This window comes from Dipodomys ordii, unplaced genomic scaffold (genome assembly GCF_000151885.1).
Source record: "Dipodomys ordii isolate 6190 unplaced genomic scaffold, Dord_2.0 Scaffold33, whole genome shotgun sequence".
In the NCBI taxonomy this organism is placed as follows: domain Eukaryota; kingdom Metazoa; phylum Chordata; class Mammalia; order Rodentia; family Heteromyidae; genus Dipodomys; species Dipodomys ordii.
This window is the reverse complement of record NW_012267249.1, coordinates 6419895-6431374: the sequence shown is the minus strand read 5'-3', so window position 1 is coordinate 6431374 and position 11480 is coordinate 6419895. Positions and strand designations below refer to the sequence as shown.

The 11480-nt window shown below is 36.6% G+C and overlaps 1 protein-coding gene across 2 annotated transcripts in view; it reads left to right on the top strand.

The window, feature by feature from the left end:
• Positions 1–3800: 3800 nt before the first annotated feature.
• The window catches only part of Zswim5 (zinc finger, SWIM-type containing 5), a 40402-nt gene continuing 32722 nt past the window's right edge, over positions 3801–11480 (top strand). Inside the window, exon 1 of one of the 2 annotated variants that reach the window (XM_013017029.1) lies at positions 3801–4152. In XM_013017029.1, the coding sequence (XP_012872483.1) occupies positions 4023–4152 (130 nt within the window). In that variant the 5' untranslated portion in view covers positions 3801–4022. The remainder of the gene's footprint in view (positions 4153–11480) is intronic. The other variant, XM_013017028.1, reaches the window with a different exon arrangement.

Below are 11480 nucleotides of genomic sequence, written 5' to 3'. Positions count from 1 at the left end.
GAGTGATTTATTGGAGATAAGAGTCTCACAGACTTTCCTGCCCAGGCTGGAAAGGTCTTGATACCTTATTTCTTTTTTTCCCCCCAGCCGGCCTTGAACTTGTGATCCTTCTGCCTATACCACAAGTAACTGGGAAAAGACATGTTACCACCATGCCTGGCTGTAAAGTGAACCTTGACAGACCTCTAGATAAGTTTCTCAGCTCAAAAATGTGGAGGCTGAGATCCAATCCTTTTTCCATACTTCAGCTAGTGTGGTTTGGGGTTTTTTTTTTTAAATAGTAGTTGTATTACTTAGTTTCATATTATTAGAATACAGTATTTTAAGCAATTACCTTATAAAAGAAAAAAATATATTTTAACATATAGCTCTGGAAGTTCCAGCTCCAAATTAAGTAGCCTCATGGCATTATGCCTCTGGAAAGGGTAGTATACCATGGCAAGAGTTTGTGATAAAGCAGACTAGTCACATCACAAGTCAGAAAGCAGAGAGAAACTGAGATGAACCTTTTCTTGGCCCGGGGTGGGGGTGGGGGGTGATCAGGGGACACTCATCCAAACTATCATAATAATGAATAATACACATAGAGAGTCCTGTCTTTTGGGGGCTTACATCCTAATAATGTATCCATTGATGACTGTCTGCCTCAGAGTTAACCAATATTCTTACTTATTTTCATGCAGAAAGAGAAGATAAAACTTGGGCTCAGAGTCTGTGCTGCAGGCCAAGTATGCCCAGAGTGCTGAACCGATGAAGCAGAAATGTTTCAACTCACCTTGATCACTCAGGGGCTTGGAACCTAAACTTTTCCATAGTGATATCTACCTTATTTGAAATTCTAAAGTAGGGCTTGAAATGTGGCTTAGTGGTAGAGTGCTTGCGTAACATGCATGAAGGTCTGGGTTTGATTCCTCAGTTCTATCTTAACAGAAGAAGCCGGATGTGCGCTATGGCTCAAGTGGTAGAGTGCTAGCCTTGAGCAAAAGAAGCTCAGGGTCAGGGCCCAGGCCCTGAGTTCAAGTCCCAGGAATGCACAAAAAAAAAAAGGAAAAGAAATTTTAATGTTCTTATGTGTAGTCTCCGAATCAGTATTGTCATACTGTGCCTGGAATGGTAGCCCACACTTGTAATCCCAGCTACTCAGGATGTAGAGATGGGAAGACTGTATTCAAAGCTGGTCCTGAGCCAAAATCAAGAGACCATATCTGAAAAATTAACTAATACAAAAAGGCCTAAAGGTATTATTCCAATGGTAGTACACTTGCCTGGTAAGTGCAAGGCCCTGAGTTTAAACCCTAATACCACCAAAAAAAGAAGATACTAGTTACTTTTGAGTGTCCCAAAGGAAATTAAGAATATACTTTCTAATTTTGTTTCAACCACTGTGAAACTTGGCCATTGGGGAAGTTATTTCTGAATTCCTTAACATGGAGACCTATTAACAAAAACTGCTTAAAAGCCATAATAGTAAATCTGTAGGAGAGTTTCACAAAGTACTTTTGAAGGATAGACAGAGCAAGTATTGTCATTATTTCACTGAAAAGGAATCTAATGTTAACATTGTAAAGTGAGTAGCTTGAGACTACAGAGTAAATAGCATATCTGGTTGCCTAATTCCTAGTATGATGTACTCTTAGCTATCTTACTCTATTGGCCACAGTAAGACAGCAGTCTTACTGCTGAGTAAGCAGTCATGCTTGGAGAAGAACTGTTCCTCACTCCTGCAATTCTCCCCTTTGTCCTTAACTAATAAGAACATAATCATACTTGAATGAACTCTTTTGATTTTTTAAAATAAATGACAAGTAAATATTTTAAAACTTAAAGCTAGTTTAGATGGTTAAAAAAAGAAAACCTCAGTGGTCTTTAAAAATATACTTGGAAACGATGAATTGTTGTCCTGTTCTTGTTCTGGAAAGTAATGTGTATCTTTCTTTATCTTTTAGATAATTTTGCAAAGTTTTACAACTAAATTTGAGTCTTATTTTACTTAACCATTTAACAATGATTGTCTGAAATTTAAACTTCAGAAAACTTTCTCTGCTTTTTAAATTTTTTTCCAGGTCACAATGATAACTTTAAAACTTATGCATCTATCTTTTAACATTTGGCAAATATTCCTTCAACAAATGAAAATAATTTAAAATTTATTTCCCATTCACAGTGTGTAGTCCTTTTAAATAATCTGGAATTAGCCTTACCTTTGATCCTATCTCTATAGCAGCTGGAATACCATGTTGTAGTTCTTTACTTATGTTTTAAGGATTATATCACAGGTAATATGATATAATGAAGATAAAATGAACTGTTCCCAGGTTCCAAATCCCAGGTCTATTACTTGGTAGAGCCTTAAGTAAATAACCTTTCTGTACTCCATTTACACACTGTTAAAATAAGGAGAACAGTATTAATTGCTTAAAGTTGTTGTGATGAGGTGTTAAATGAATATAACACTGTTGTATCAAGTTCCAGAAATATTTGATGGTCACATGACATTCCTTTTTTTGTTAGCATTCTTAGGCCTGGAAGTCCTGTGTTTAAGGCCTCATTAAACTTTTGTTGAATGGTTAAAATCGTTAGATGAATATATATTCTTATTAAAGGGAAAGATTCATATTTAAAGAACTAAATAATAAAGCCAGGCACTGGTGGCTCACGCCTGTAATCCTAGCTACTCAGGAGGCTGAGATCTGAGGATCACGGTTCAAAGCCAGCCTGGGCAGAAAAGTCTGTGAGATTCTTATCTCCAATAAACCACTCAAAAACCGGAAGTGGTTCTGTGGCTCAAGCAGTAGAGCGCTCACCTTGAGCTGAAGAACGCAGGGACAGCACCCAAGCCCAGAGTTCAAGCCCCACGACCGACCAAAAAAAAAAAAAAAGAACTAAACAATATAAGGAATGGCTTGGGCTTTTAAATGTGGTTGTAACTTAAAAATACATTCTCTCTGCATTTCAGAGTTTTTGGTGCTGGTTGGGTGTACCTAATGAGTAGAGATCTAACACTACAAAATTCTGCTGCATTAAGCTCTACCCTCTATAATTTAGGTTGCTCCCCTTTTAGGGATTCCATGTGGTCAGTTTGGAATTTTAAGATGTGTACGTGCACACCAGTCCTGGGGCTTAAACTCAGGCCTTGAACACTGTCCCTGGGCTTTTGTTCTTAAGCCTAGCACTCTCACCACTTGATCCACAATTACATTTTTGGCTTTTTGGCAGTTAATTGGAGAATCTCCTGCCTGGGCTGGCTTCGAACCACAATCCTCAGATCTCAGCCTCCTGAGTAGCTAGGATTACAAGTGTGAGCCACCGACATTCAACTGTTAGAATTTTAAATTTTAAGGAAGAAATACTGTCCTTAATCTTCCTTGTTTTTCCTCATGAAATTCTTTTTATTTATTTTCATTTGTAGTGTTCACCTTGCTTTAGATTTTAATGACATTATTTGTGGACTTTCCTTTGCCTACATCTCAAGCTCAAAGGAATTTTTAATTTTTGGAGATTTCCTTCTTAACCATTTTGAGACTATGATAAAAAGCTATGAGCTACCCACCATCCCAAAAAGGATACATATGTACAAAATTTTCAGCTGGTTTGTCTCCAGAATAAAGAGTTTTTTTTAAGCTTGTGTATTCCTTCAGAGTGATATTTGAGTTTCATTGATGTTTGTGCCTGTGGCAAAGCCTACCTAATATATAATAAATTGTACATTGGTTAATAGAAATGCAAAATAAGACACTTTTAAATTTCTTACTACAGAATCTCTATAAACAGAATTTTTTCTCTTTTTTTTCTTAGGCTTCCATCTGAGTGGCACAGTAACTGAGCCAGCCACTGCTTCAGAACCAGCAGTAACTTACAAAGTTGCAATCAGTTTTGATCGATGCAAAATCACTTCTGTGACATGTGGCTGTGGGAATAAGGACATATTCTACTGTGCTCATGTGGTAGCACTCTCACTGTACAGGATCCGTAAACCAGAACAAGTCAAATTACGTCTTCCTATCTCAGAAACCCTTTTCCAGATGAACAGGGACCAGCTACAGAAGTTTATTCAATATTTAATCACAGCCCATCACACTGAAGTTCTTCCTACTGCACAAAAACTGGCAGATGAAATTCTGTCCTCCAACTCAGAAATCAACCAAGTGAACGGTAATTGTACTTTTTTTTTCTAAAAATGGCCTTTTTCACAATCACTGTCACCAAAGCAACCCTCTTCCCTTTATTATGTTGCTTTTATTGCACTTTAAGAGGTTGAGTTTTTCTGCAATTATAATAATTTAATCTTAATCATTCCATTCTATCCAAACAACTATGTGCTTAACTCTTAGTGTCTTAAAATAATTGAGTTGTCTTCTTCATAAAGGCCTTGGCATGAAGTGTTGGTAGTATTTCATTTCTATGATTTTCGTAATTTATATTTAGTAAAGAACTTAGAAGCTACAGCTGTAGCACATTAATAGGAGTACTAGCCTAGCATGCACAAAGCTATGGGCCATAGGTTTGATCTTCAGCATCATAAAAGCAATCAATCAATCAATCAATCTTATTTATTTATTTACTTACTTAAATAGTAAGGCACTGGTAGCTTACACCTATAATCCTAAATACTCAGGAGCCTAAAATCTGGAAGATAATGGTTCAAAGCTATCAGAGGAGTCCATAAAATTCCATTTCCAATTAACTAGCAAAATCCTGGAGTGGAGTTATGACTCAAATGGTAGAGCACCAACCATGAGCAAGAAAACTGAGCATGCATGAGGCCCTGAGTTTAAGCCTCAGTTAATTTTAAAGTGGTATGTATGCATGCATATGTATGGACAGAAAACTGGAAGGAAATACACTGTAATATCAACAGTGGTAGTCTACAGCTGGTAGAATTGTAGATGAACTTTTAAAATCCCTTATGTAATTTCGGTAGTAAATATGCAATATTTTTATAACTTAAAAAGACATTCAAGAATGAAAGAAATATTAGTTCCTTAGACTTAATAGCCCCTTCAGGAAAGGACTTATTGTATAACTTCATGCTAACTTGGGCCTCAACTCATAAAAATGGTTTGCTTCTTAATTATTTATATAGTTTTTTGTTTTGTTTTGTTTTTTTTGTCGGTCGTGGGGCCTGGGCGTTGTCCCTCAGCTCTTCAACTCAAGGCGAGCGCTCTACCACTTGAGCTACAGCGCCACAGCTTCTTAATTATTTATAAAAGACATCTTTTCCATTTATCTTCTCTTATCACCATGTCTCCTATGATCCTGAGGAAAAATTCAAACTATCACATTAAAGTGTCATATACATTGACTTAATATTTTGCCACTATATATATATAAGTTTTTTTAATCTTATTTCTTTTATGAAAAGACTAAAATATTCAAACCAGTATAGAAACATTTTAATTTAATTTAATTTAAAATCAACAGCTTTGTCTGTGACTTTGTGAGGGACATGTGAAAAAGCCAGTTTGTAACTCTAGATCTGTGATCCTGTTCATTCATTCATAAATACTGTTCCCTCTTATTATCTGACCTTTTAATGTTGACATTTTCAATATTTTCTTCTCTTCCTACTTTTTATGTTCTCTATAGGCAATCTTAGCTACATTCTTGATTGCAAATGTCATCTCTATACTGTGACTCACAAATTTATTTCTCTAGCCCAGATCTTATGAGCTTTTAGATTCTATATCCATTTAACTGTTAAATATCACAGGGTATCTCAACATCAACATATGCAAATATGAATTTATGGTCTTCTCTACCATCTCAACAACTAGCAATACCATCTGGTCACTGACTCATGGCAAAATCTTGTAGCAATCCATAAAGCTTTTCTTATATTCCACATCCATTTCAAGATCTGTTAATTTTGCCTCTTAAATATATTTCACTAGGGGACTGGGAATGTGGCTTAGTGGTAGAGTGTTTGTCTAGCATGCATGAATCCCTGGGTACCTCAGTACCACATAAACAGAAAAATCTGGAAGTGGCACTGTGGCTCAAGTGGTAGAATGTTAGTCTTGAGCAAAAGAAGCTCAGGGACAGGGCTGGGAAGGTGGCTCAGTGGTAGTGTGCTTGCCTCGCATGCATGAGGCCCTGAGTTCAATTCCCTAGCACCACATAAGCAGAAAAAAGCCAGAAGTGCTATGGCTCAAAGTGGTAGAGCGCTGCTAGCCTTGAACTGAAGAGCTAAGGGACAGGGCCTAGGCCTAGAGTTCAGGCTCCACGACCGATAAAAACAACAACAAAATAAAAACAAACAAAAAGAAGCTCAGGGACAGTGCCAAGGTCCTGAGTTCAAGCCCCAGGACTCACAAAAAAAAATTTAAGTGATATATTTCATTATTTTCTACTTCTCTCTGATTACAATAAATCAGACCATTATACTCTTTCACCTAGAAATCTCATCCTTCATACCCATGATTACTCCCCTCTGTCCCATTCTCCTTATAGCCATCTAAATAGGTTTTTCTATAACTGTAAGTAATTGTCATATTTTTCATTTTAAATCCTTCAGTGCCCTCCTATTCCTGTTCCAGTATACTCCAAACCTTGAATTAGCTTTTGACTACATTTTCATATGATATTTCCTCGCCTTTATGAAATATCCTCTTTCTTATTCATCTCCCTTATATAGTAGTATTTAAGTAGGAAGTAGTTTATGATTGATGCTGTTTTCATACTTTAAAAAATTATTTTATTGGGCTGGGAAGGTGGCTCAGTGGTAGAGTGCTTGCCTTGCATGCATGAGGCCCTGGATTCGATCCTTCAGCACCACATAAGCAGAAAAAGCTGGAAGTGGGGCTATGGCGCAAGAGGTAGAGCACTAGCCTTGAGCTGAAGAGTGCAGGGACAGCGACTGGGCCCAGAGTTCAGGCCCCATGACTGACAAAAAAAAAAATATATATATATATATATATTATTAACATACTAATTATACATTGTGAGAGTTTTCATATCTGTGTATAATGCACTTTGATTATATTTATTCTTATTACTCTTTTATTCCCTTTCTCTCTTTTTTTTTTTTTGGTTGAATTTCTAGGGTTTGAAGTCTGGGGCTTGTGCTTGGCATTCTACCACTGAGCTAACCAACATGCCTGATATCTCCCACTCCTCTTAAAGATGGTTTTTATGATTTTTTTCTCTTTGTATCAGGACTGGGATTTGAACTCTAGCCTTTTTACTTTAGTTATATTTTGAATAGAGTCTTGAGTTTATGCCCAGACTGGACTGGACTTCACTCCTCTTTTTGCACTTCCTGAATAGATGCAATAGATGTACCTCACCACAGTCGAGCTTCTATTGGTTGAGATGGGGTCTCATGAACTTTTTGCCCAAGGCAGCTTCAAACCTTGATCATCTTGCTCTCTCCCTCCTGAGAAGCTAGGGTCATAGGCATGAGACATCATACCTAACTGTTACACATACTTATATTTCCTTTTCATCTGCATGCAATATACTTTCATGATATTCTGCTGCTTTTTGTCTTCCTTTTCCCCTTCCTACCACCCATTGATTGAGTTTTCCTTTTTTGGTCATGTCCTTTTATAGCTTTTGCTTTTTAGATCTAGATCACACATACAAGAAAATACATACAATGTTTGTCTTTCTGAATCAGGCTTATTTTTCTTAATATAATGAACTCCAGTTGTATTTGTCTTCAGATGGCTTAATCTCATTATCCTTTTTGGCTTAGTGATACTCCATTTTGTATATACATCACATTTTCTTTATACATTGTAACTGTTGAGCTATACCTTAGGGAAATTCCATAACTAGCTATTGTGAATCATACTTCAGTATCTCTATTTTATACTGACTTACTTCCTCTCAGCTGGCTCACGTGGTATTTTTTTTTAGGTTTTGAGGCCCCTCTATACTGATTTCCATAGTATCTGGACTAATTTACATTCCCATCAACAATATCTGAGGGCTCCTTTTTTCCTTCATCCTCACGAATTACATGTTAGCAATTCTGACTAGAGTAGTAAGCTTAATTTTTTTTTTTTTTTTAGTGGTACAGGGGCTTGAACCCAAGGCCTCACATTCTCACTTGGTTTTTTTCCTCAAGACTGGTACTCTACTACTTGAGCCACATCTCTGCTTCTGGCTATTTGCTAGTTAATTGGAGATAAGATTCTCATGGACTTGAACTTTTCTGCCCAGGCTGGCTTTGAACTGTGATCCTCACATCTCAGCCTCCTGAGTAGTTAGGGTTACAAGTGTGAGCCACCAGCACCCAGCTTCAGTATTTGGATTTTCATTTCTTTTATGACTGAGGATGTTGAACATCCATTTGTACTTCTTTTACAAACCATTCAGTTGATTTGTCTATTTATTAATTGAATCATTTGTTACTTTATGCGCTAAGAGTATCACTTGCCTGGCTGGCTTTGAATTGCAATCCTCAGTTCTCAGCCTTCTGAGTAGCTAGGATGACAGGTGTGAGCAACCAGCATCCAGCTCTAGGTTGGCTTTTATACAGAATTTATTAAGGATTTAGTTGCAGTCTTTTATATATGGATATTTAGTTTTCCGATTACCATTAATTGAAGTACGTTTTTGTATAATGTACGTTTTTGTAGTCTTTGTTTAGGATCAAATAACTGAAGCTGCATGAACTTATTTCTGGTCCTTTATTCTGTTATTTTGGTTTATGTATCTTTTGTACCAATACCATGGTGGTTTTGTTATTATGACTCTGAAGCATAATTTGCTCAGGATTGTTTGGCTATTAGGGGTCTTTTATGTTTCCATATGATCTCTTGAATTTTTTCCCCTCTATTTCTGTGAAGAAGGTCATTGGAATTTTGATGATGATTATATCAAAACTATAGATAATTTTCAGTTAATTAAACCATTTTCATAGCATTAATTCTTCCAGTCAATGAACAAGAGATGCTTTGCTGTTTTGTAGTACTAGGGACTTAACCAAAGGTCTCACACTTGTTAGGCCCGCACTCTGAGTACCTGACCTATACTCTAGGCCTTTTTATTTTGTTTAATTGGCAGTACTAAGGATTTTGAACACTGAGTCTTATACTTTTTAGGCTGGAATTCTACTACTTGAACCAAGCCCCTAGTCCTGTTGGGTTTTTTTTTTACATATATTAGTTGTAACAAAGGAGTTTCATTGTAATATTTCCATACATTCACACAAACCCATTCTATCACTCCTCTCCTCCTTTCCTTATAACAATTTCAGTAGGTTTCATTATTGTATCTTTAGACATATATATATATATATATATATATAATACTTTGATCATATTTATCCCCCTTTGCCTTCCCTTTGCCCTCCCCCTGAACTTGTTCCATAATCTAGTCATTCTCTTTTAAGGACTAGATCCACATATGAGAGAGAAAGCATATGATATTTTCCTTTCTTAATCTGCCTTATTTTTTTTAACAAGATGAATGATGATCTTCACTTCCATTCATTTTCTTGCAAATGACATATTCTTCTTTTTGGCTGAATAATAATAGTCCATTGTGTATATATCCCACATTTTCTTTTTTCATCCATTGGTTAATGGGTACTTTGGCTGACACTTTGGTTCTATATTTTGGCTTGTGAATAGTGCTGCTATAAAGAAGGGTTTCTCAGGTCTCTTGACTGTATATTGACTTGCGTTTATTCAGATAGTTTCTTTACTTTAAAACTAGAATAATATCATATTATTAAGTTGTTATGCAAGTTCCCTGTTCAACAAATATTTGTTCAAGGCACTTTTGTGCATGTTACAAATATGACAGCAAACAAATTTCTGTTCTAGTGTGTATTCTACTAGGCATATTAAAGGTGCTTAGTCTCTGACATGTAGGAAGCACTTAGTAGATAGTTGCCATTAACAAATACTTCAAAGTTTTGCTTTAATACTTTTGGAATACAAAAGAAGAATAGAATATATTATTTGCCCACCTGGAGCTCATATCTAGATAATCCATGTATTTGTTCCATCTATAAATATTAACTTGCTATTATAAATTCTATTAATATTAACTCAGTATCATAATGAGTTATAAAAACAAACTTATAATCTTAAAACTCTTATAGTTTTGGAAGTGGTGCTATGGCTCAAGTGGTAGAGTGCTAGCCTTGAGCTGAAGAGCTCAGGGACAGCGCCCAGGCCCAGAGTTCAAGGCCCACTACTGACCCCTCCGCCCCCAAAAAAGGCAAAAAAAAAATCTTTTAGTTTATTTGGGAATATATGATAGGTACAAAATTGCATTGTGAGTTATAAAAATAAGTTTGTATTCTTAAAATAGTTTCAGTTTGGGCTGGGAATGTGGCTTAGTAGTAGAGTGCTTGCCTAACATTCATGAAGCCCTGGGTTTGATTCCTCAGTACCACATAAACAGAAAAAGCCAGAAGTAGCATTGTGGCCCGAATGGTAGAGTGCTAGCCTTAGGCAAAATAATCTCAGAGACAGCACCAGGGGCCTGAGGTCAAACCCAGGACTGGCCAAAAACAAAAGTTTCAGTTTGATTGGGAATATATGAGAAGTACAAAATTATAATGTAAAACAAAATGCAAAAGAATTAATGAAAAAGTCCAATGAAGAGTGTCATTACAGCTAGATGCTGATTACTCACACCTATAATCCTGATTACTTGAGAGGCTGAGATTGGGAGGATTGATGTTTGAAGCCAACCTGGGCAAAAAATTCACTCCAATTTACATAAGAATCTAGGTAGAAAAGTCAAGAAATGAATATGATGGCATGTACCTGTCATCCCAGCAACTCTAGGAGGCCTAAAGTTGGCTCAGGTGCATACCTGGGCTGGAAGTAAGACCCTGTTCTAAAAAATAACCAATGGAAGACAGAGCTCAAAGCATGGCTCAGCAGTGGAATGTTAGCCTAGCAAGTACAAGGCCCTGAGTTCAAACCCAGTTGCACACACACACACCCACACACACACACACACACACACACACACACAAAGTATTATTGCGCCTTTATTTGCTGAGCATGTGGGCATAATATTTGATAGATTTTTAACAGTTGACAATGGATATATATATGACTGATTCAGTGAAGAGGAGAGAAAAGTCTATCCTACCATGTAAACAAAGAAGAACTTCAGTCTCTGTAGTATTTTAGCTACTGTATATTTAAGGTTCCCACTTCTTATTGTGGTCCTGATTCTAGAGATGAAAGAACACCAACGATAAGAATGGCTAGATTTTGGCCCCTAGATCTTTATATATATGCATATGTGAGTTCATATATATATATCATAAGTGACAGGGCCAGAACACAAAGGACTTTGAATGCAAACTAAGAAACTGGGACTTGACGGTGTATTACTGAAGACTTTTGAGCAGAGAAGTTACATGATTAAAACTGTGCTTAAAATAAAACATAAAAGTAGCATATAGCACCAGAATCAACTCCAAATGGATCAAAGACCTTGAAGTCAAAGCAGACACTCTGAAAACATTACAGCATGGAATAGGAGAAACCCTAGGTCTCCTT